Raw genomic sequence first — 27,153 nt, forward strand, 5'->3', positions numbered from 1 at the left:
TTATGACATAATTATTAACAGAGTCAACATACCTTTGACTTTTTTTCTAGTTTCATCGTCAGCAGTCTTGGTAGTTGGGTTGTTGAATGCTTTTAGAATGCTAGCTTGTATCCTCTGTAAAACAAAGATGTTAGAACCTAGTGAGGGTTCAGGAAGATCTCATTCACAACAAAGCACTTTCAAATAGCAAGGTACACTACTGATCTCGGCTTGTTAAAGTAAAATATTTAAATCTTAAATGGGTATCTATTGTTAGGATATTTAGTTCTATTGTTTTGATTTTTTTTTTGTTAAGATTGAGACTTATCTAACATATACACATTGAGAAATATTAAGTGTAACCTAATCTTTCAGTTGTACAATTCCACAAAGGAACCAACCTTCTACCTATGCATGGTAGTGCAGGCCTGTAATCTCAGCATTTGGAGGCAGGGGCAGGATTGTCAGGTAGACTGGAGTCACTAACAGAGAAAGACCTTGCTTCTAAAATAAATTCAAAAGCAAAAACAAAGGAAAAAAAGAAAAACCCTCTAAGCTTCCTTAATGACAAATTTTCATAGATAAAAGTTGGCTTTCTGTTTAGGTTCCCTCTCACATTTAAAGCATTTTACAAAAGCAAGGAGCCCAGTTCAGCTTCTCTTCAGGTTTCGAGTAGCTCTTTCTCCCCCCCTTCTATCTAAACCATCATTCCTTGTCAAGACAAAAAAAGAGAAGGAAACAAAAGATCAGATCACATGAAACTTTTTGTCCATGAAGAAACATTAATAGATAAGACACTATCAAATTAGTCACTGCAGGCTCTCAAAAAAAAAAAAAAAAAAGTGCATGCACACAGGGACCCTAAAATCCAGACTATCAACTAACATCAGTCAAAAATTTCCCAAGTCACAATTATGATGATAATGACTGTGTCTTCAGCGGCTTGTAGTAAGTTACAAGGTTTATATTCTTACGTGTGTGTGTGTGTGTGTGTGTGTGTGTGTGTGTGTGTGTGTGTTCTGAAGCTGGGGCTCACACATGCTACCACTGACCCACACACTCATAGCCCTTGTTTTTACATCTGTGTCTATATTAGGCAAGTCTCAGAATAAACTATGTATTCCAACAATAAATACTTTTTAAGTCAACAAATTATTAGCCTTCACAAAAATTGTGCCTCTAATTAGGATATATTTTGTCAAGTGTAACATTGTTACATAGGGAGAAAGAAAAAAATGTAATCTTTGAAAAGATTTTTCTACCTATTGGTTACAGGTTTTACTATATGAACTACTGTCTGAGAGGTCGATGAGTGGGTACTCAGTACATAATGTAGTTGCCCATGGAAGCAGGAGGACCAGAAAATTCAATCTCCAGAAACCCTGCCTCCAATAAAGCCAGCATGGGTGGCCCCAATGTACAAGCAGTGCAGACAGGAACCCAGTGTATAAAAAGTGTGGACAGAGAACCATCTGAGTAAGCTGCCTAGCTAGACTAGTGGAGACACTGCTTTGACATACAGCATGGGGAACTATTAAGGAAGATGCCAAAGCCAACTTTGGTCCTCCATCCAAAAGCATACATGTCCCAACACATGAGAATATACACATGAAAAAAACAAACACAACTCTACTACCTGAGATAAACTTTTAAAAAGATTTGTTATATTTTTACATGTCCATACAAGATGTATGAGCAGGTACTTAAGGAATCCAGAAGAGGGCACCGGATCCCCTGGAGCTAGAGTTACAGATCTTTGTGAAAAGGTCAATGTGTAACCTGGGAACAAAACTTTGGCCCTGCAAGAGCAGCCACTGCTCTAAAATGCTGAGCCATCTCTCCCCTTTCAGCCCCTGAAATAGGTTTTATACTGTGAAAATGACACAGAATTCTCTATTAAAAAAACAAATGCCCAAGTCACACTACAGGATATACTTCAACACTGCATATAAAATAAAAACACTGTATATCAGAATTTAAGATACTTCCCAATGTTCAGAAGTAATTTTACACTTACATATTTAAATAAATTGAAAACAATAAAGTAAATAGATTAAAAAGCCAAACTATGAATTTGGAGAAAGAATGCCAAAACCAAATAAAAGTAGAAGGCAAAATTTCAAAGGAAATGAAAACAGAAACTGAAGAAAAATAATATATGAATCCAAAAGTAATTATTTGGGTTTGGAATTTTTTTGGTATTTGGGTATAATTATTTGTTTGAAAGTACTAGATAGATATCTTAAATAATAAAGGGAAGCTTAATATCATACTTAAATAAAATAAATTTTAAAATAAAAATAAATAAATGTTTAAAAAATTTTAAATAACCCCTAGAGAATATTTTACAACATAATTACATCTGAAACTTGAAAAACATAGTGAACAATTTTCCAAGAAAATACAGTTTTTTAAATTAATTCTAGAAAAGACAAAAAAATCATAGGAGGAGAGAGGGAGAGGGAGAAGGAAGGAAGGAAGGAAAACAAATAAAACCCTAATAATTTCACAGATTACCACCAAATCTGTTTTAAGGAATAGAATAATAATTTTTAAAAATGTTCCAAGCTGGGCTGTAGTGATGCACGCCTTTAATCTCAGCACCTGGAAGGCAGAGGAAGGTGGGTCTCTAAGCTTGAAGCCAGCCTGGTCTATACAGTGGGTTCCAGGACAGCCAGGCTGCACACAGAAAACAAACAACTGTGTCTCAAAACGACTAGGACAACAACAAAAGTTCCAGATCCCCTTTATGAAGTATAATAAAGTCGCTAAGTGACTCGGAGCTGAGGAACTAACTCAGTGGGTAGAGTGCAGCCTGACAAACCCAAGGCCCTATATTCAAACTGCAGGCCTGGGCGCGTGAAAAGGACCACCTGGCAAACACTGCTGACTCCCAAGCCTATTCAATTAGCATGGCTCTCTCCCTCTTAAGCTCCGGACTATAGATCTATAATAAACTACTCATAAAACAAAAAACGAACACACACACACACACACACACAATCACCTTCACATTCATGTTATAAGAAAAGGAAATGCCAGGCGTGGAGCTGCTTAAACAAAGGTCACAATGTAGCTAGCTGAGAAATTCTGCCTTTAACAAATCTTACTCAACAATGGATTCAAAGGATGTATCCTAAATAATAATAATAACAGTCTATTCTTAGGGACAGCACAAATAAAAAAGGTGAAACACACAAAGAAAGCTTGAATTTGAAAGAGGGAAAAGTCTCCCCATGAAAGAACTGTTTATAGTAAATACAGTCATAGGGTCTGCACACACACAAACGTGTATAATTTTGGCTCACATGCCCCCTGTAGCATGGCATTCAATTTAGCAGTAGTATACTCCTCAACTTTAGAGTCACAAGAAAGCCTTTAAGGAAACAGTATAGAAGATCCATAGTTTTACGTCATTTCTACACGGTTCTGGTGGCCGACGTAAGACTGAAGTCTTTCTTCCATCAAGAGGCCAAGGCAGTGACACGTGTCCACCACAGCACACTTAGCATCTGTTCACTCCCAGGACAGACAATGCCGCTCCCGCATGCGGACACACTGTAACTGACCAGCACGGCTGCTGTGCTTGTGACGCTAAAGACATCCACAAATGTGATACTTTCTTCTTACCACACTAGCTATGGCCTTCGAGTGGAAGAGTAAGAGCAACTCGTTCTGAGTTTTTATGATACTTGTACAACAGAGAAAGACAACGCAAAGAAAATTATTAACTAATTTGCAATGATGTATGACTATCCTAATAAACGTATTTCTGCAGAAAAAAAAAACAAAGCTGTGAGAGGATGTGAGCAAAATTTAGCTCAGAGGAATGTTAATGTCTCCAAAATGTAATTGTCAATTTCTTAATTTATCTTTAAAAAAAAGTCTAACATGACGTAGTAGTTACCCATCAACTTATTCAGATGATAATATATTCAAAATAGTTGCAAATCACCAAGAAAGCAGACAATAACCTCTGTAACAGGTGACTGCTTTCCTTCCAGCCCAAGTTCTCACTACGCGGTACTAAATGTGTCCAACGGTATTCACAGAACTCCACCCAGGTATACAAGGAGACAGGAGCCATACTTTTCTTAGAGGAAGCCATAACTTAGGAAAAGCCATAGAAAATAGTAACAATCTTTCTTTCGGATTCCTCGGTTTCTGAGACAGGGTTTCACTATGTAGCCTAGGCTTGCCCAGAACTCCACTGTCCATCCTCTTGCCTCCAGAGGACAGCAATTAACCAGACTGTGACACATGCCAGGTCATGACGCAGATCCCATTTTTTTAAAAAAAGATTTATCTATTTTTGTTTCACGTGCATGGGTGTTTAATGTCTGAATCTTCGTCAGTGTTGAGAGTGTTGGATCCCTTGGAACTTGAGTTACAGACGCTATGAACTACCATATGGATGTTGGGAATTGAACCTGGGTTCTGTGGAAGAGCACCCAGTGTTCTTAAGACCTGAGCCATCTTCCCAGCCACCATGACACAGATCTTAACAGAAGGTAGTCTGGTTCAAAATCAAAGTACACATAAAAGCAGTGGAGCGGAAGGAAGGGAATGGGCATTCCAGACTGTTGGTCGTCTTCCAGGATCTAGATCCCTTGGTTTGATTTCCTTGGCCTCAATATTCAAGACAACATTTCTACCCTTCTTTTTGTTCTTTCTTCTTTTCTCCCTCCTTCCCTCTCTCCCTCCCTCCCTTCCTCCCTCCTTCCCTCCCTCCCTGTCTCCCTCCCTTCCTTTCTGAGATAGGGTCTCACTATGTGGACTAGGCCAGCTTCCAACTCTAGCGATCTGCCTGACGTTGCCTCCCTTGTACTGGGATTAAAAGCATGCAACACCACTCCTGGTTCTTTTTTCTTAACAGGATCTCACTATAAACTCCTGGTTCCTTTGTCAGCCTCTTGAATATCTGGAACTATAAATTTGCAACACAGTGAGTTTTGTCTCTACTTGAATTATTTTGTTTGATTTATTTTAAAAGCTAAAAGACATTAAGAAAAAACAGTGTTTCACACTTCTATACAAAAGTATAAAAAATAAACTTACTGAAGAAAGGGAAAAATATAGATAAAAATTACTTCTCACTATACCTTAATATCCGAGAAATGATTCTAGATTCACATCCTGCCTTAAAGAGAACAGTATGTGACAAACATTAAGAATCTGACCTTTGTCTCCTCTGTCCTCACTGCATCCAACAGATGGTGCAGAAGCTCCTGACTGTCCTGTTGCTGGAAACCTTTAAATCGAGGAGCCCTAGAATTTTAAAACAAAGCAGAAAAAAAGAAAAAGAATAATCACGGGTTATTATAATCACGTCAGTCTTGCTTAAGATCATTTTGAATAAATTAACAATCCGTTTGCTACTTTTCAATTAAACAGACAAAATGCTATTCCTCTTTGGTGAGAATAAGCCCATCAGGTGAACACTGTGAACAAAAGGCTACCTCTTATTAAGCAAACCACACAGTTTTATGAACTTTTAACTCCTTTAATCCCAATCTCACTGAATGAGGGGCCAAAAACATTAATATGCAAAGTCATACAACCAGCAAGAAAAACAGCACTCAGATCCAAGCCTCTGTGATTTATCTTTTTACCTCAAAGAACAAAAAGATTAAGATACATTTTGTATCTTTTTTTTTAAAGATTTATTTATTCATTTTATATGAGTACACTGTAGCTGTCTTCAGACATACCAGAAGAGGGCACTGGATCCCATTACAGATGGTTGTGAGCAACCATATGGTTGCTGGGAATTGAACTCAGGTCCTCTGGAAGAGCAGTCAGTCCTCTTAACCACTGAGCCATCTCTCCAGCCCTACATTCTATATCTTAATCTATTCATTTGTCTTCTGTTTTAGGAGAAATATATTCATATTTACAGAATGAATCTTAATATAAATGTATATTGCTAACTATGTGATATACTCTTCCTAAACATTTAACAATTAGATTTCCTGAATGACACAGTTAAGTGCTATGCATAGAGATACTAAGAGCCAGTATTTGGTAGAATTTGGTCATTTTTTGTCTGGAGAAGAACAGTCCTGGGCGTATCACAATATCTGATTTCAATGTATTCTAAGAGCCATAGCAACCAAGCCAGAATGGCAGTGGCACAGAAACAGGTATGTGCACCAACAGAGTAAACAGACAATACAACACAAACACACACTTCAATAAAGGTGTAAAGGCAGATGGTGAAGGAAAGACAGCCACTTCAGTAAATGGTGCTGAGAAAACTTTGTGTCCACACAGAGAATAATAAAACTAGATGCCGTTCTTTATTAAAAACAAAATCAATACAAAATGGGTAAGACCTTTATGTAATACCTGAAATGTTGAAATTACTAAAAGAAAACAGGGGAAATGCTTCAAGATATAGGCACAGACAAAGACTTTCTGACAGCTTCTAATAGCTTATAAAATAATAGTAAAAACTAACAAGTGAGACTGCATGAAACTAAACTTTCCACAGAAACAATAACCAAGTATGAAGAGACTGCCTTTGGACTGAGGAAAAAACGCTTACCATAAATGATGAGATTAATAACTAGAATATCTATAAAAAGAGCTAAGAAAGAAAGGAAATGAAAAGACAACCTACAACCACACCACACACACATGCACATGCACACACACACACACACACAAGAAACAACCCAGCAACAAATGGGAAGTGGACATTGACTCAGATGGCCACAAAATATAGGGGAAAAGGTTCCATACTCTCAGTCACAGGGAAATTCAAATCAAATCTAGACACAGAGGATGCACCCCATTCAGATGGCTAACATCAAGAAGCCAACAAATGTTGGCAAAGATGTAGGAGCAAAACCAACCGTTATACTGTTGCTGGGAACTGCAGTACATGGGCACTAGGAAAGCCTCACTATGTAGCCCTGGCTTTCCTGGAACACATTCTGTAGATCAGGCTGGCCTCAAACTCAAGAGATTCACCTGCCTCTGTCTCCCTAGTACTGGGATCAACGGTGCAGACTGCGGATCCTTTCTTGCTACACAATACTTTATAGCTTGGGCTATTGTCAAACATAGCCTGATACAATTCCTGCAGACACACATGATCTGAGGCTGTTACCCAGCATTGTTTACATACCTATTTCTTTTTCTGAAACACTGAGATGATCAGGTCTGAGGTTACTGTGTGTAACACTCAAACTGTTCTCCTAGACCTTATAAACCAGTTCAGTTCTGATGTGTGAAGGAAGACAGTTCTTAAGTAGGAACTTGTAATTTATTGTCTCTAAAGATGTTAAAAGTTTATACTTAAACTGGCTCCAAATAGAGAGGGTTTGGTGTGCTTCATTTATTCAGCATATAATGTTTCTTTAATTCTTGAAGGCCAGAAAAGTCTGTGAGAAGATCAGAGATAGAGCTACCCCATAAAGTAAATAGTTTTAGGGCATTGTATGCTTTAGAAATTTGTTTTAACTCTGACCAAACCAGCTTCACTTGTTTTTATGTTTTCTTCTTTTATTAAGATTTATGAAAATTAAAAATATGTTAAAATAGCTGAGTGCTCCCAGATTAAAAATTCTGATTCCTATCTACCCTGTTCTTCAGGATTCATTACCACAGGTTTAGTACCCCTCATCTAACATGCTTAGGGGCAAAAATGGTTTAGGCTCTGGATTTGTTCAGATTTTGGAACATTTTCATACATTAGGAGTCTTTCCCACCTCCTTGCTCCTTTCTTCCTCATCCTCCCCCATTCTCTGCTGATTAATTTTAAATCTTAAGTCATTCTCACATAGCCCTTCTGACCAGCCTTGGAGAGCAAATTTCCTCATATGTCATTTATTTTGTGGCTATAATCTGGGCATCTAGTAGCCTGTGAAAGACTCCACTTTAGTTACTCAAGCTGCCTGTTGGCCTTTGGAAACATTGTACAGGTGCTTCCTTCAGGCTTAAGATACTATCCCCATCTTTAAACAGTGAGCTTTGTTCTGGTCCTTGTGAAATATGTATGTCTTTTTTTGTGTATACATTGGTGTTTTGCCTGCATGTATGTCTATGTGAGGGTGTCAGAAACTCTGGAACTGGAGTTACAGGGAGTTATGAGCTGCCATATAGATGCTGGGAATTAAACCTGGGTCCACTGGAAAAGCATCCAGTGCTCTTAACTGCTGAGCCATCTCTCCAGCCCATGCATGTCTTTTCAGCTTCTCAAAGCTGAACTCTTTCAGGCACAACACGGCTGTGTTTTGCTTTGCCTATTTTATACTTATATGGAATTCACTAAACATAAATTCCACTTAGAAGTTTTGTTTCTCCTCTATTATACTGGTTGTTGTTGTTGTTGTTGTTGTTGTTGTGTGTGTGTGTGTGTGTGTGTGTGCTGCCTATGACACAGCATGTATGTGGAGGTAAGAGGACAACTTTGTAAAGATAGTTCCTTCCTTCCACCTTTTAAGTGAGTGCTAAGGATCTGACTCAGGTTGCTGGACCTGCATGTTGGGTGGGGAGTACCTTTACCTGCTGGGCCACATTGTAGGCCCTTGTTTTCTCTATATTTTCTATTTTGGTGGTATTTTTGTAGTAGAGGAGGTCTTTAGACTGCAAACTGACTGATGCATCATTACCCAGAAGACATCTTGTTTGTTTTCTTTCTCCTTTCTTTTTATTGAGACAGGGTCTATGTGTTATGTAGCTCTGACTGTCCTGGAAACCACTATGTAGACCATGCTGGCCTCAAACCTACAGAGATCCACCTACCTGTGCCTCCTGAATGCTGAGATTAAGGACATGAGCGGTTGTTGTTGTAATTATTTAAAGTGTGCGCCACAGCTAGAAACGGCCAGCTAGAAACACCAGCCCTGCCACCCACGAGACGCCAGTGTGGGAGATGGCTCTGCCAATCTTCCATGCTGTCTCTGCAAGGCTGGGCAGTGCCCGGACCATCCCACCAACCACGCAGGCTTGGTACAGATGAGACTCTAATGCTTAGATTATCCAAAGGCTTATATATTTAGTAATGATCAATAACAAGATACCCTTACAATCAGAGGTGTAACCCAATACCCAACCTAGATATACCAACTACGTTTGACTGCTACAGACAAAAGAACATCAGCCTCCATGTCCCCTCTCTCATTCTCTGTCTCCCTCTTAGCTTCTCCTCTTCCATTTCCTCTTCCTCTCCTTTTCTCCTCCTCTTCCTCTACTTACCCCTCCCACCTTAGCTCCTCCTACAAGCTGTCATACCCACCTTGTTTTCTCTTTCTTGACAGTCACCTATTTTATCCTTGTGCATAGTTGTCCTTTAGAATCTTGAGCAGTTTTGGCTTTGAGATTTCATTTCTATGTGTATGGGTGTTTTGCCTACATGTATGTCTGTGAACACATGCATGCAGTGCCCAGGAGGCCAGAAGAGGGTGTTGGATTCCCTGGGATTTGAGATACAAACAGTTGCTAATTACTATCTCAGTATTGGTACTGAACTCAGTCATCTGGACAAGCAGCTAGTGCTCTTAACTGCTAGGCAACCTCCCTAGGCCCTGTATCTTAACAACTGTAAAAGCCCTCACCTCTTTCTTTTTAAAAAGTATGTGCATGCGTGCACACGCTTGTGTGTTTATGTGCACTACCTGTGTGCTAGTGCCTTCTGAGGTCAGAAGAACACCACATTGGATCATTGGAATTGGAGGCAACAATGGTTGCCATTGATATAAGTATTGAAAACTTAAATCTGGTCTTCTGTAAGAACAGTGACTGTTTGTAACCACTGAACCATCTTTCCATCACTTTTTGCCTCTTCCTGACAGCATCAATTTTGTTAAGTGATATGGTTTGAATCTGAAATGTCCTTCAAGGCTCACGTGCTTAAACACTTGGTCCCAAGCTGTTGGTGCTGTTTTGGGGAGGTTATGGAACTTTGGGACATATGGCTGAGTTGGTGGGTCAAGAGGACTGTAGGCTGGCCGTATGTCCGTCTGGGACTAGTCTCCTCTCTGCTTCCTCATCCATCAAGATTGAATAAGCTGCCTGACAGGCTCCTACTGCCATGGACCAACCTGGTCTAGGTGGCATTCCATCTCTACCATGATGGATGGCGCCCTCTGGAGCCCTGAGATCAAATGAACCTCCCTTCCTTCAGTTTTGTCTGTCCTTCAGATGTATTGTCGTAATGGTGGGGAAAATAATTAATATAGGAAGCACATTGCCTATGAATGTTCACCTTATCAAATACTCTGTCTTCATATGTTTGGTATCTGTTAACATTTTTTTTTAAAGTTTGAAGGCCTCTTGATATTGGTACCTCATATAAGCTCCTTCAAAAATCCTGTAAGTTACTAGATTATGTTTTTAAGTTCTCAGTAAAAGAATGAAAAAAGAATCATAGGTTAAATTTTTTTCCAGCAATTACTTAGACAGCAATAAATGGTTTGTACACGGTTAAGATGGAGCTGCAGGAAGGCAGCTTTTTTTGTTCAGAAATGATCTCTACCCTACAGGCCTGCTTAAAAACCGGGACTCCTGAAGGAGTCCTGTTTCTGTTCTGGTTGATTTCACCGGCACTGCTTGATACTGACAGCACAAATCTATTACGTAATTTCTACTTCTTAAGGATGTCAGCTGTGGAGCCTCAAGTAATGTGGGATTTGGTTTTAGCCTGAGTTTCTCTGACCTATTACCAGAAGATGCTATTTGCAGCTACCTAGCAAAAGAGTAACTGAAATGGTGTTTCTCCTCTATGTTAACTTTACTGCCAATTCACTTAATTTCATGGTAGGTACACAGTGCACTGTAGGATGGATGGACACTAATTATGAGAAAATGAGGATTACTATTTAAAGTACTAGATCCTGGGTCATAAGCGGTGGCGTCCTGGTATTTAGCGGTGTTTACCTTATTCTCTCTAGTCTTCTCAAGTAGAAAAATGTAGTTCATTTTCACAAATTCTTTAACAAGAATTTGTTAAATTTTGTTAAATTTGTTTTTTTTTAATCAAACAAGATAATTATTGTAAATTTGTCTTATGCTATGTTTAATACTAGTCTGTGTTCTTTTCATGAAATTCATTTTAGATTAGAATGAATTCCAAGGTTACCTTGCATTTATAAGGTGAAACATTCATCTTAACATTGGAATTTAAGATTTTTTTATTAGTGTATATTCATTGTACAACACTTGATTCTATTATGACGTTCTCATGCATGTTTCATTCTCCTGTAGTTATCTGTTTACTTTTCCTAAATATTCTCTTTTCACTTTCATATTGGATTTAGTTTTATTGAGATGTCAACATATGAGGAAAATGTGAATTTTTCTTTCTGAGTCTGGCTTATTTGACTTAACATTTTAATCTCCTGTTCCATCTATTTCTCTGCAAATATCACATTTTTTTCTTTATGCCTGCATACAACTGTGTGGTGCAAGCATAGATTTTCTTTATCTGTTTGTGCTCTGACAACACCTAAACTAATTCTGTACAGTGTTGTGACGAGTGCTGTAGCAAACATGAGTGTGCATAACTTCCGTGTGCTGACATAAATGCTCAGTTATAGTAGTGCTGGGTCATTGGTCAATCTGCTTTTCATTTTCTGAGGAACAGAAATACCCAGTCATATCTTAACTCTGCTCTGATAACCTCCCACCTCCAATAACAATGCCCCAATGTCAGCAGGAAGTAGTCATAGATTACTATGTAGCCCCTTATTCATTTATTATTAACAAAAGGCTGAGATGTTGGATTTCAGAGACTAGGACCAAAAAAAAAAAAAGGTTTCAGCCCCTAAGGTGCATATTTTACATACCAAAGCATACCTAACCTCTAGGTTTTCTCCCAGTATCCCTCAGTCCCGACCTGGCATACCAGCCCCCAACCTTGAACTTTCCAGTACAGGGGCTGGGTGCCCTTGCCCAGAGACTCTAAACATTTTGTTCTCTCCCCACTTCTCCTTCTTTCTGTACACTTTCTTTCTCTTTTCCTCCCTTCTTCCTCCCTCCCCAGTGCGACTTCCCTGGTCTCTGTCCTTGAGGCTAGTGAACTCACAGCTTCCCAATAAACCTGTGTTTATATATTCCAATCTGGCTTAAATTGGCTCACGTCACCAGCAGAGAAATAACTTATCATATACGAGGCACCAACAAAAGAAACTTATCTCTTATGCTACTTTCCAGATTTCACAAGTGGGTGATGGCCTCGAGTCATCAAGAACTGCTTAGCCCCAGCCTGACCATTCAGTCCCACCTCCAGAAACATATGTCCAAGTAGCACAAGTAACTCACAAAACACATGAACAGCTGGTATCCTGGCAGAAACATACATATATAAAACTGCATCATAGACTTGAGTCAGGACAGACTTCTTGATTCTTTGATTCTTCAGTGCGTTGCTCACACAGTAGGTGAACTACCTAATTTCTGAGCCTGTTTCTTAACATATAAAATGGAGACGGACAATCACTTCTTCAGAGGATGGTGACAATTCGCCCACACGGATGTGGCTAGCAGATATTGCCTCTTTACCTTGGCAGCTTAGGCAGCAACCAAGCAGGAGTAAAAGCCCTTGTGAGAATGCCGCATTAGTGCTTGTGGCCTCATTGTTCATATTAAGAATACAGACACACTCACTTCTGACAGAGCTGATTGAAAAGGACTTTAGGAGAAAGTGGTCCTTTTTCAGCCTCCTTCATGCTGTGAAGAAACAGGAACAAGGCTGAAGTCAATGGTCCAGGGCTTGAAAGTTCCACCACTAATGGCTCCTTTGAAAACATGATCAATGCTGTGTCAGCAATACATAATTTCAAAACAAAACAATGCCAAGAATCTAAGTGCTATACTTTATTTAAATGACAATAACTAAATTATCTCAAGTATATTAACTTGAGTTGTTAACAGTGCTAATAACTTGTCAGACCACTTTGTTCTCATTCTGTCCCTGGCTCAGAGCCGGAGCCTGAGGTGGCCTTACTGTAAGACTGAGGTACACAGCCTCACTGTGGGTGTTAGTTAGGTCAGCCTCTGAATGCCAGTGACTGTTGTTTGTTATTTTCTTTCTTTCTCATTAGCTTAAAATTCCATCATCAGACTAGACTTTAAGAACCTTTATATGAAGAGCCTATGAGATGGTTGCTTGACAGCCAAAGGCACCTGCCATTAAGCCCAGTGACCTTGGAGTTTAATCCCCAGGAGCCACACTGGAGAGAAATGAATACCACAAGTTGCCCTCTGACCTCAACCTGCATCATGGCATGCATGCATGTACACACCAAATAAATATATTAATAAAAATATTTTAAGCCTTCAGATGTTAAATATTTCAATCCAAGTTTAAAGAACAACAACAAAAACCTTAATTTGAGTACATATTACCATTTACTACAAAACAAGGGTCCTGAACATTTTGCTCAATAAAAGTTTGACTCTAGTGTTTTCCAGTATGTGCACATAAAAATTGCCTAACATTTTTGTACCTTTTCAACCATATGTCTGAATTATAGCATATCTTAGTTATGATTTCAGAAAAAGTTATTTGATTATTTATTTCTATGAGACACTTTGAATTATGTTTTAGAGTCCTCTGACAGTCCCATTTGGCAGTTCAGAGAAACAGAAAATACATATATTAGAAACAGGTAGCACATGGCTCTTGTACTTGTTACTCACCAGCTGTGGAGCTGACGAAAGAGAAATCTTGAATTTGGTGCCATCTTCTTTTATGTCATTCATCAGTTCAAAAAGAATGTAAGTCTGAGCCAAGTTCTAAACAACAGAAAAGGTCAAGCCTCCTCATTCGGTTACAGTAAGTCTCTGATCTGATATAATGAATACTCTAAAAGTTTCAAATCTCATGTAGCACAGCAGAACACATCCATTTAAAATGTAACGTAACGGCTTAGCTGAATGCTCTCTATGTCTGTCAGTATGACTAAGGAAGCCAGGGAAGGAAGACAAAAGACTTCCAAGTAGCACTGCTGAGTGCACACACTGCCACCACCAACAACTGCCCAAAGAAAACCAGAAAGGACTTGGAAGAGTAACTCTGAACAGTCCCTAGACAGTCTACACTACAGGTGTGTATGTGTGTGTGCTCATATTAACTAGTTCACACAACTGTTACCGTTTACAAATCGTTCTGACGGCTCTTACCTGAATGACGGCATTGAAAAAGCAAGTATTTCCTAAGTTTGTGATCCCTTTGACAGATGGCACAGCACAGCCCTTCCTTCCCTTCTTTATCTCATCCGCTTCACGCTTTTCTTCACAAAGTTTTATGATTCTAGAAAATGCACCTAGGAGTTACAGAAAACATAACTGGAATGAAGTAGAATACTAACTCTCGAGTCACCTGACAATTTAAATATATCATTTAAATCCAAACAAGAAGACCACAAACAAAAGTATCTTTGGTTTTACATTTTACTGCTGTTGAACTGAACTCACTCTAATATAGATATCTGTACCTGACATCACGTTACAGAATAGTTTCCTGATGAACTTAAAAGTTTAAAGAGAAGAAGGCAAAAAGGCTTTCCTTCTAAACACCATTCCCCAAAACCAAAGGAGTACGTGCTAAAGACAAGTTGACTCTAAGCTCCCAGAGCAAAGATAGCACATGAGCCTATAAAACTGCCATTATGCCAAAAAATAAGGAAGGGCTCAAGCGAGCACAGAACACTTGCAGTCGGTAGAATACTGCGATAATTACAGCACTTGAAAGGATGAAGTAGAATGACTAGAAATTCAAGGTCATCTTCAGCTACAAATACAATTTGAAGTCAGCCTGGGCTACGTGAGATCTTGCTCAGAACAAAAAACAAAACAAAACAAAACAAAAACCACTGGCATTTGAACATCAAAGTAAATAAGGGTATTAAAAGAGATGATTACAGAATGAATGCAAATTGATTCTTTTTAATGAGATTAAGTGGTAAGGGGAAATTCTGCTGTTTTTTTTTTCTTTCTATCTTAAAAACATTTTAATGTATATAGGTAGGTTTGACTACAAATATGCCTATATACTACTTAGCACGCCTAATGCCAACAAAGGCCAAAGAGGGCATTGGATCCCTTGGAAATAGAGTTATAGATGGTTGTGAGTCACCATGTGGGTACTGGGAATCAAACCCAGGTCCTCTGAAACTGCAGCCCAGTGGTCTTAACTACTGAGCCATCTCTTCAGCCCCAAAAGGGAAAACTTTCTCTGTCTCTCTCTCTCTCTCTCTCTCTTTTTTTTTTTTTTTTTTTTTTTTTTTTTTTTTTTTTTTTTTTTTTTTTTGAGACAGGGTCTCGCTATGTAGCTATGTAGTTCTGTCCCAGAACTCATTATGTAGACTAGGCTGTCCTAAATTCCACAGAGATCTGCCTGCTGCTGTCTCTGCCTCCCAAGTACTGGGATTCAAGTCAAGCATCACCATGTCAGGCTCAGAGGGGAAACTTTTGATGAAAAGATGACAACTACCAAAAGGAGACAGGACAGCGTCAGGAAAACTTCCATCTAGCAGTGATGATGCCTTTTTGTAAGTCTGGCAACTTTCCTGTGTGCTTGAAATTCTAAAAGCTAAAACAGTTAATGGGATCATAACATATTACAAAAAAGTAAAATATCTAAGTAATAAACTTGAATGCCATGTTTGTACTAGACAAGTTAGATAACTAGTACAGATCTGAAAATTGCATCATTATTATTGTTTATCTGTTTTTGAAACAGGGTTTATGCAGCTCTGGGTAGACCTAGAACTTGCCATGTAGATCAGGTTGGTCTTGAACTTGCCTCAGCTCCCTAATGCTGGGGTTAAAGGCCTCTAGCACCACGCCCAGTTGAAAACTGCTTTATTACTTTCTCAATGACAACTCCTAACATTTATCAACTGACATGCTGATCTATGTAATGGTAACTCAATTGTAACTATGTAAATGTAACTCAAAACCATCATACCGGGGACCTGTGAATGTAGCTTACTTCAGAGACTAGCATAACATGAAGCCCTATGTTCATACCAATACCCCAGAGAACCAGGCTGGTGGCATATGCATTTAATCCCAGCATGGGAAGATGGAAGCCAGAAAATCAGAAATTCAAGATCATCCTCAGCAACAAAGTGAGTTTGAGGCCAGCCTGGGCTACATAAAACTCTGTCATCCCAATATACCCACAGTAGAGTGTGATTCCAGGACTTCCAAGTCACACATCCTCAAGCCCTTCATACTCACCTTAGGAATTTATCAGACATAAAAAGGCTGAATTTCTACCAGAGTTACTATCTGATCTTGTGGATGTTCACTAATACTGGATTCTAGTTTCGTTTATTCACATTTATAATTTTATATAATAATGGCTTTCATTGATTTTGACATATTCACCCTCATTATTATATTCTTGGTCTCCTCCTATGCTTGCCGATCCCTGCTTCCCAGCTAATCCCACTTCTATGTCCCATGGTTGTTTGGTAGTGATGGTGGTGGTACTGTTTTGGTGATCCATTTTTTCAAGTGTTTCTTCCAAGATCACAGGTGAGGAACCATGTATAAGGGCAATGTCTCCTTACTAGTGGCTACGCCACTAAAGAAAATGTCTCTATGTCAAGTGTGGTGGTACATGCCTTTAATACCAGCGCTGTCTTAGACAACTTAAGTGATTCACTTAAGTTTATAATAGTAATATCCCAATCATAAACCCATCACTTTACAACCTAAATTCCCATCAATTACTTATGTTCAATGATTATAAAATAATTATAAAACACAGTAGGCTACAATTTGGATGTGTGAAGCTCTGAAGAAATGAATCCTCAAAAGACTTTCCTGTGTTTAACATCCTTAGTAAGTGCTGTTCTGATATGTGACGTATCTGAGACAAGGTCCATGTACGTACCCTTACCCAGGTGGGATCCTCTTGCTTCCCACTCCTGCTTCAGGATTACAGACAATTACCAACAGATCCAGTTTTATATATAGTGTTGGGGACTGAACCCAGGACTCTTAACCCTTGTCAAGCGCTCTATCAATTGAAACTACCAGTCTTGTTCTTTTACCTTTTTACATAAAAACAATGGTTGGAAGAAATAAACTATAAAGTACAAAATAACAAAAGTACAAAAAAAAAAAAACAAATTAAAAAGTCCTAGAAATATTTTAATTAAAAGAATTTTAAATTTATACAATTTATGTATCTGTGTACCTCATTAATCCATCACTTTTTAAAACATCTGGGATGACATCCCAAAGTAAACAATGTTCATAAGACCATCTGGACAAAACTGCAGGCAAAAAAAAAAAAGCATAAACATATGGAAAAACAGATTTTCCCCTTTCCCTTCAGCAGTAAGGAATGACAAATGTCAGAGCTGGAGATAGCCACGCTTCACTGTGCGATGCTTTGCAGCACCACCTGGCTCTCCATGCACAGCCACCAAATATGGACAGCACTGCCAGGAGAACATGCCCACAGGGCAGCAGCAATAAACACAGTTGATTTCACGGTTAAATAGCCACTTCACACAAGTGGCAAGGGTCTGTTTGTACACTTTTACAAGTCTGAGAAAATATCCAAGATCAACAGTGGTATTAAGCTGATTAAACAAATCAGTATTTTAATAAGAAAACTTATTTTAATAAGAAAACATAGTAATATTTTCTAAAAGCTATTTTTTTTATTTAAAGAAACAGGGGAAGTTTTAGAATATGGAACAATTTAAACTCAATTGGCTTATGGAATGCCCACAGTGTGCCAGGTATCATATGAACCACTTTTCGTTATTTATATAGAAGACTTATGACTAATGATCAGAAAGTATAGAGCTGGCACACAAAACCTTGAATATACGGTATTATCACAGAAAAACGAGGTAGACATTTTGTACATTTATTCACTGGAGAATTGTCTGCTCAAAGCCAAGAGCCAAGATTCTACTTTTAAAAGTGTAGGTGGAGTGTATGAATGAGTCAATTATTTTACACCTAAAGGTATGTGTGTGCTTGCTCCCAGGACCAGTTTGTGTGCCAGTGGGGCTTGAACCCCAGGCTTGAAGCCCTAGGCAAAGCTATGCAAGCATGCAAGCATGCTAGAAAACGAGCGGCATCACAGCCTCTCCACTTTCCAACGCAGACCCATAGATCTCAAAGACTCAACTTCAAGAATTTTTTGAAAAGAACAAAGCTGCTACAATAAAAGATTTATAAAAGAACTTAAAAACATTTCTATTATCATTCATTTTTTTACCTCAAGTTTTACCCACAACTTTAAAAAAGACAGACAGACAGACAAGACTTGGAGGCTGGAGAGATGGCCCAGCATTGAAGAATACGTAGTGTTCTTGTAGAGGACCTGAGCTTGGTTCCCAGCACCCAGGCAGTGCTCCAGTTCCATAGGGTTGGATGTCCTCTTCTGGACTCCACAGGCAACTCCGCTCACAGGTGAACTCACATGCACATGTGTGTGTGTGTGTGTGTGAAAATCTTAAGTCATCTAGGTTGGAAATACAGCTTGATCAAAGAATGCTTGCTTGGCATGTCTCAATTCACTGCACCACATAACACAGGTACTCAAAGTAAACAAAGAAAGCATCAGAAAAGCTTAGTGAGTAGTTTTATAATACTGGTAATTTTAGAGTGCCAAAAGAGTCTCAGAGAACAATGTGAAAGGCTAAAACACATAACAGAACAGATTTATGGATTTAGCAAGAAAGACATGAAAACCTTCATTATGATGAAATTACAAACAGTCAAATGAGGAATGATGGCATTGCTGTCAACTGTCTACTCTGTATAATCTTTTGAAAGTGCAGTTTAAAAGAGTAATCAGAATTTAACCTGAGTTTATAATTTGTCTAAAGAAACTCCAAAACAACCTACAAAGTAAAAGGCTAAGTACGTAAAGATGAAGCTTTGCTTTCAAGTAATATTAAATTGGAATCTAATATCAGAATTTGTGAACTGCCTCAATTAACCAGAGGAAAACACTGGTTTTCTGTTGTTGTTTTTATTTCTTTTTTAAAAAAAATAGATTTATTTTAGGTATGTGAGTACAGTGTCGCTATCTTCAGACACACCAGAAGAAGGCATCAGACTTCATTACTGACGGTTGTGAGCCACTGTGTGGTTGCTGGGAATTGAACTTAGGACCTCTGGAAGAGTAGTCAGTGTTCTTAACCACTGAGCCATCTCTCCAGCCCCCAAATACCGTTTCTTTCCACTTTCCTTATAAGAGGGGGCAAAGCTTGTTTTGAGTTTTCCTTATTTACTGTGTGAGTTTGAGCAAAGTGTATCAGCACACACCTGCAATCCTGGCATTTGGGAAGTAGGGACAGGTTTGATGCATGCCTGGGGTATAGGAGTCACTCTGCCTCTCTCTCTCTCTCTCTCCCTCTCTCTCTCTCTCTCTCTCAAAAACAAACAACATGAGATAATCACCACCTATAATAACTTCTCATTTTAGAGACAATAATAAGGGCTAAAGATGTGGCTTGGTGGTTAAGAGCACTGTTGCTCTTGTGGAGTTCAGTTCCCAGCACCCACATGATGGTTCACAACCATTTGTATCTTCAGTTCCAGGGGATCTGATTCCTTCTTCTGACCTCCAAAGGCACCAGGCAACATGCAGTGCACAGATGTACACATGCGGGCAACACACACACAAAATAAAATGTATCTAAAACAACAACAAACCCACTTAGAAATGATGATAAAACTGACATATGGTGATTAGTGTTAGACAGAAAATTTGAAGCCAAGGAGTCAGCTTTACAACTCTCATAGGGATACCGTGATTGCTGCCTATCTGCACGATAAAGGTAGGGCGTTAGACTTCTAAGAATCCAACAAATCTGCATGCAGATAGAGAAAGAAAGGCCATTCTTCCCAGGCAAGTGCTGAATGCAGTTTCTAAGTATCTTTGGTGTTAGGCTGAAGGCCTTTACAGTTAGAGTTTACAATGGCCATGCTCAAATGGTTCCTCAAAAGAATTAAGTCCTTGCATGGTGGTGGTGATGCAGGCCTTTAATCCCAGCACTTAGGAGGCAGAGCCAGGCAGATCTCTGTGAGTTTGAAGCCAGCCTGGTATATAGAGTGACTTTTAAGACAGCCAAGAAACCCTGTCTCAGGAAAAAAAAAAAAAAAAAAAAAAGTCCTTGGGCTAGAGACGTGGGTTAAGAGCACTTGCAGACTCCCAGGTTCAATTCCTAGCACCCACCATCTGTAACTCCAGCCCACGGGGACTTTTTCTAGCCTCCTTGTGTACTGCATAGAGGTGGTACAAAGACATAAAATTTTAGAAAACTAAAAATACTTTAAAAATAATCATGTCATAATGCCTAATTACACACTGTATACAACTAATTTCTCTCATGTGTTTAGTTTATGCCAGGTTTGGGAAAATTGATTAAATAAAACTTCAAGTAATTTTCTGTGATCTGTGGTTCAGATAAAAACTGAATTTAAACCTACTCTGGTTAAATGAGTTGCTTTTGTTTTTGGTTTTTCAAGACACGGTTTCTGTGTATAGCCCTGGCTGTCCTGGAACTCACTTTGTAGACCAGGCTGACCTCGAACTCAGAAATCCACCTGCCTCTGCCTTCCAAGTGCTGGGAATAAAGGTGTGCACCACCACTGCCTGGCTATGAGTTGGCTTTTGTTTGTTTGTAGGTGTGGGTGTTTGCCCTGTTTCTTCTTCCCAAATGCCTGGCTTACAGATGTGTTCACCACAGCAGTTTTTTGGCTTTTAATACCTGGTATCTTTTCCTCCCAACTCCTTGTTATACACGGAAATTACTAAATTTTTTTTAGAATTAATATTTTAATGATCCAAATATTTCATTTCTTAAATCTGGCATACTCTTGGAGGACATCCAGCCTGACCACTCCCCTAGTTTCTTGCTCTCAACAATCTTAATGTGCTGGCTAGTTTTATGTGAACTTGCCACAAGCTATAGTCATCAGAGAGATGACTCTTATTCTCTCAATTAAGAAATATATCCTTAAGATCAAGCTATAGGCAGCCTGTACAGCATTTCCTTATTTGGCGATTGATGTGGGAGGGCCCAGCCTCTTGTTGGTAGGGCTGCATCTAGGCTGGTAGTCCTGGATTCTACAAGAAAGCAGGCTGAGTAAGCCATGAGTAGTAGGTAGCATCAATTCATGGCCTCCAGGATCCTGTACTGCTTGAGTTCATGCCCTTACTACTTTTGATGATGAACTGTTATTATATTGAACTATGATTGAAATAAACCCTTTCTTCCCCAAGTGGCATTTAGTCATGGTGTTTCATCACAGCAATAGTAACCCTAAGACAAACTGGTACCAAGATCATAGGGTATGGCTTCAACAGACCTGATGATGTTGTTCTGTCAAGGATTGTGAAAGGACTTTGGAACTTTGAGCTAGAAAAGCCACTTGGTATCGAGAGGTCCCAGGGCTGTTCTGTAGGCACTCAGAAGATAAGAGTGTTGAAAGGCACAGAGAAGCTCCTTATAGTCCCTGCTCCTATAAGAAAGCAGGCTGAGCAAGCCAGTAAGCAGCACCCCTCTGTGGTCTCTGCATCAGCTCCGGCCTACAGGTTCCTTTCCTATCTGAGTTCTCAACCTCACTGCTTTTGATATAAAATGGTGAGGGAAATAAACTCTTTTCTTCCAAGTTGCTTTTGGTTGTGGTGTTTCATCACAGCAATAGTAACCCTAAGACATTTAATTAAGCTCAGTACATAGGGCCTCCATCATCAACCTAGTACATGCAGACTCAACAAAAGCCCACACATGCACACAGAGAGGCTTGGCAGTTTCAAAAATCCCAGGGCTGGGCTTCCTGGATAAGGGCAGTCTGCAGCACATTCTGGAAAGCAGCAGTACTGCTGTCCAGTAGCCCTCTGGCAGCTCTACCTTCCTCTGTCAGGGCTTACAGCTAAAACCAAACCTTGAATACACCCAAGCCTCTGCCTCACAGGACCGAGCTGGGCCAGGGAAAGAGCTCATGTTCACATACTGAAGAAAGATCAGGGCTTTCACTTAGGGCTGAAGAAACTGTATTTATCTTTTTAAAAGGTATCAAACCACTTTCTAACTGTTACTAAATAAGGTCACAATATTATCCTCAGCTTCAGAACCTAATCAAACCATTTAATACTGTATTACTTTAAAAACAAATATATACATATATACATATATATGGTGGAGCAGTACATAAAAACACTTACTTTGTAAAAACAAACACTCTTCAGGTCTTTGATACTCTAAGAAAGCATCAGCATAATGAACTCAACGGTATATATTTTATTTTCTTTAGTGATGATAAAAATATCCTGCCAGCACTGACATTTTGAGCTAAACAGGTGATCTTAGAAAGAGCATGGAATTTTCATGATTCCTGGGTGGTTGACAAAAAAGCAAAGCAATAATCATCGATATTCTACCAGGAATTGCGGCATTTGGTATTTGTATAACTAAAGCAGCTTAGCCTCATGACCCTTTCGTAGTGGGTCAGTTAAAAAAAATTGTGAGCAGCTGTTAGGTTCAAAGCAAAACGAGCCCCACCCCCTTGGCCCCACACACCCAGCAGAACGGTCCGTTTGTTAGAAGTGATGAAGCTACACTGACACTTGGTTATCACCCAGCATCCATAGCTTACGTGAGCTTTCCTCTTGGTGGTGTATGTTCCTATCAAATGGACAAATACAGAATGACAGGTACCCACCCTTATATGGGATAGTCTCATGGCCCTAAAAGTCCTCTGAGCTTTGTTTGTCTTTCCCTCCCCATGAGCTCTACCAACCTTATTCATTCTTGTACAGACTTCAGGTCATTGGTCTGCTTCTTAATTATATACAACTTTCTGGCTGGGTCTTGCAAGGATATTTTTGCCTTTTTCAATCTTGTGTTATATATGACCTTTTCATTATGCATGACAAGGGTGAGTGTTCCCCCTACCCCCAACCTAAATTCTAACATCAGATGTGAACTCTACACAGCTGTAAGCATTCTTCTGGGAACCTGCACTAGATTCATCTCAATTGCTTAATGCAATTACCTAAACCAGTCATGTAGTATTAATGCTAATTCGCTTATTTCTACAGCTGAAAGAAGTTTTAAGAAAAACTATTTCACCACAATTCCTCTAGTTTGAAAATGAATAATAATTAACACACCTATTTATTCTCAAAGTCTAATTCCTCGTTAATCATCAGCCTTAGAAACATTTACTTATTTGGTCATATAATAAATGTCACTATGATAATAGCTGGTATATATCCATTCTATCTGTCTTACGAGTCAAATAACGGATCTAAAGTACAACACTGACCACTCCTAACAGTGGTTCTTCTCTGTCCTAAGGACAGATCCTCCAAGTAGCAGACCCTGGACCACCCAATCCAAGCTGTTCTGCTCCATGTGCCTGAGCAAAGTTTCTCTTTTCTTTATTCCCTTGCTGCTCCAGTCAGGCTGCAGTCTAATGCCTGGAGCCATGCTGGATGCTGCAATAGAACACAGGTTTTCAGAGTATTACAGAGCAATTGACATATCTTGTATCTGCTTTGCCTTGAGTCTCTATAAGCAACATTGAAAATGTTAGAAAGAAGGCCTTGCATAATCTGAAGCATGCTTAGGGAACAGGTATTGGCTTCCTTCTCAGTAGTTATTTTCTTGGTGAAAAATCATAAAAAGAATTTTTTAGTATCATTCTTCCCTACACAAAGTACTACAGGCATCTGAGGAAATCTGGGACCAATCAAAGAAGAACACACCAACTGGCTGTTCAACAACAAATGATCAGCTCTGAAAACATACATACAAGTAACAGTATATGGACTCAATAGGTTATATTTTGAAATATATATTTACATACAAATACATATATGCATTCAATAACAACTCATGAAAAAAAAGATGTTATGATTTTGAAGGAGGGAAGGAAGTGGGTTGGAGGGAGAAAAGGGTGGGAGAAATTATAATCATGGGGACTAGAGAGATGACTCAGTGTTTAAGATCACTGGCTACCTTCTCAGAGAACCCAGGTTCAATTCTCAGCACCCACATGGCAGCACAGTTCTAGGAGATTCCACAACCTCACACGAAGGTCATGTAGGCAAAACACCACTGCACATAAAATAAAATTGTGTGTGTGTGTGTATATATATATATGTGTATGTGTGTGTATATATATATATATTTTAAAGAGGTGTGCGTATATATATGTATATATATACATATACATATATATGTGTGTGTATATATATACACATACACACACATATATTACTATATATATACACACATAATATATATATATATATATATATATATATATACACACACACACACACACACACATATATATATATATTACTAAACCCCCAAACTTACTTTCAATATGCCAAAGGGTCTTATTCAAAAGCAAATCTGTCTGAGAAGCACAGCAGCTGGAACTATTGGAAACCATGAATTCAAAACTACGCAGCATTCTAATTCTGAAAGTCTCATTATTCTCAAACTATCTCAAAGTTCCATTTCTTAGGTGCCACTCAAGTTTCCTCAGTGACAACTAAAGGTCAGCTTCCTACAACTTGAAGTGATTTGTTTTATCTCCATCTGGCCATAGTTCATCCTTTGAGAGATCAGCTAAAAAAAAAACCAAGCTCACCCACTACTCGTTTCCTTTTCAAAAGAACACACCTGCTTATGAGTATCTGGAAGGTTCTGAATACCAATTAGAACTATGAGTGAACTCCTGTTACCTTCTTTTAAAAGTATTTTATTATTAATGTTTTAATACGTATGAAGGCTTTACTTCATATATGTCAACTATACATGTGCAGTCCTTCAGAGGCCACAAGAAGCCATCAGACATCTTGAACTACAGTAAGAAGATAGTTTTGAGCCGCTGGAAACCAAACCCAGGTCCTCTGCAAAAGTAGTGGGTGCTCCAGTCCCTCATCCCTAAGGATTACATTTAACACCCAATAGTACCCCAGGGAGAAAAAAGCATGTGTTGGGGGGCGAAGGGGAAAAGCAAAATAAGCACCTGAGGTCACATAGCTAGTGACAGACAAGTCAGAACGCCAGACCCCTGACTCAAAGCCTGTGTTCTGTCATGATCTGAATACCTCAGTGGTTTGAATGAAAATGTCCCCCATAGGCTCACATATTGAATACTTGTATGTGTTCTGTTTGTGGCACTGTTTGTGGAAGTGATACAGCCTCCCTTGCTGAAGTATGTCCATGTGGTAGGCTGTGAGAGTTCACAGTCTGGCCCTACTTCCAGTTCATTCTCTAATTTGTGTCTGTAGTTGAATGTCTGACCTCTGTTTCCTCCTCTGAATTCTCATGACTGCCTCTTCAGAGTGACAGGTAACTAACAGAGACGACTACATACTGGACTTACAAAAATACAATTTGAACTATGTTTTCTGTTTGTTTGGTTTTGCCTTTCATGACAACTAAAAGACTGAGCTGTAGCTTAGTGGTACAGTATGTGCCTATCTTACACAAGGCCCTGGGATCAAACCCAGCACTGTTAAAAAAGCAAATAAACCAAGCAAACTCTTTTAGCACAACTATATTCCTATAAAAGCTTTCGGTTGCTGGTGCTCCATCCCAAGCACTTAATTTCTTCCAAGGCATTTTAAGAGCCAACAAGGTAGCTCAGGGGTGAGAGAACACACTGCCAAGCCAGATAACACAAGTCTGATGTGTTAGGATCCACACGATGCAAAGAAAGAACCAATTCTCAGTTTGTCCTCTGGCCTCTACACAAGTGCCCTGAAATATATGGCCATACACACACTGACTCTCCTTCCACCAAGTGGGTTCCAGGAATTGAAGTGAAGATTATCAGGCACAATATGAAACATTGTACTTTAATCCAAATTGCTTTAGAAAATTGCTTAAGTTACCTGTTTGTGTTTTAAAAACATGTTTCTGGAGAAAATCAACTATCTGAGCCAAGACTTTCTTGTTGCAATGTGTCGATAATTTTTCATTACATTCATAACACCTGAAAAATAGACAATACAAGCAGATGTTATGGAAGCAGCTTCAATAATTATATATAAGGTATGCACTTGACAACTTCTGTCTTTAATAGAAACCAGGAACTCAAAGCAGAAGGCATTAGCTAAGCCTGGACCAATAAGCAAGGGACTGTCCATACAGATCCTCACATTCCTATCAAGTTTTGCAGCTTGTCTTAAATGTAATAAAATGTCACACAGTCTCATAGAGAGCAATGATATGGTTAAACTTATACATGCACCAAATTAATGGGTGGGGGGGAGTATCTTCTTTCCTTCCTTCCTTCATTCTTGTCATGCTTTGAATATGCTTGGCCCAGGGAGTGGCACTATTTGGAGGTGTGGCTTTTTTGGAATAGGTGTGTCACTGTAGGCATGGGCTTTAAGACCATCATCCCAGCTCCCTGGAAGTCAGTCTTCCACTAGCAGCCTTCAGATGAAGGTGTTGAACTCTCAGCTCTGCCTGCACCATGCCTGTCCAGATGATGTCAGGGTCCCATCTTGATGATAATGAACTGAACCTCTGAACCTGTAAGCCAGCCCCAATTAAATGTTGTCCTTTATTAGACTTGCCTTGGTCATGGTGTCTGTTTACAGCAGTAAAACCCTAACTAAACAATTCCTTTCTTGGTAGTATCCAGTGCACAGGAGGCAGAGGCATGCAGGTCTGTGTATGTTCAAGACCCTCTGGTTGAGTTCCAGAACAGCCAGGGCTATGTAGATCACTCTATTACAAAAAAAAAAAAAAAAAAAAAAAAAAAAAAAAAAAAAAAACAAGACAAAATAACAAGCCTGACAACAAAACAAAGTCAGGTCTCTCTCTATAGCACTGGCTGTCCTAGAACTTGTAATATAGACTAAGCTAGCCTGAAAGTCAGCTGCCTCTGCCTCCCAAATGCTGGAATTAAATGTGTGCATCATTGTGCCTATTTTTGTTGTTGTTATTATTGTTGTTCAAACCTTATTTTTTTTATTTTATGAGACTGAATATTTGTCTGGCTATATGTCTGTCCACCATGTCCATGCATTACCAGAGATGACAGAAGCAGGCACCAGCTCCCGAGACTAGAGTTACAGACCATTGTGGGAATTAAACCTAGGTCCTCTAGAAAAACAGTCAGCGCTTCTAACTGGTGAACCATCACTCCAGCCACTGCAGTATACACTCTTAACCTCTGAACTATTTCTTTAGCCCCAGT

The 27,153-nt window shown here is 39.2% G+C and overlaps 1 protein-coding gene across 4 annotated transcripts in view; it reads right to left on the minus strand.

The window, feature by feature from the left end:
* Nucleotides 1-27,153, minus strand: part of Usp45 (ubiquitin specific peptidase 45) — a 56,651-nt gene that overhangs the window by 20,770 nt on the left and 8,728 nt on the right. For 3 of the 4 annotated variants that reach the window (XM_076924084.1, XM_076924085.1, XM_076924082.1), the window contains exons 5-10: nt 25,838-25,938; nt 14,110-14,252; nt 13,627-13,722; nt 12,592-12,722; nt 5,160-5,247; nt 33-114 (exon numbers count right to left, since the gene is read on the minus strand). In XM_076924084.1, the coding sequence (XP_076780199.1) occupies nt 33-114; nt 5,160-5,247; nt 12,592-12,722; nt 13,627-13,722; nt 14,110-14,252; nt 25,838-25,938 (641 nt within the window). The remainder of the gene's footprint in view (nt 1-32; nt 115-5,159; nt 5,248-12,591; nt 12,723-13,626; nt 13,723-14,109; nt 14,253-25,837; nt 25,939-27,153) is intronic. The other variant, XM_076924086.1, reaches the window with a different exon arrangement.

Source organism: Arvicanthis niloticus, chromosome 25, assembly GCF_011762505.2.
Source record: "Arvicanthis niloticus isolate mArvNil1 chromosome 25, mArvNil1.pat.X, whole genome shotgun sequence".
Classification (NCBI taxonomy): domain Eukaryota; kingdom Metazoa; phylum Chordata; class Mammalia; order Rodentia; family Muridae; genus Arvicanthis; species Arvicanthis niloticus.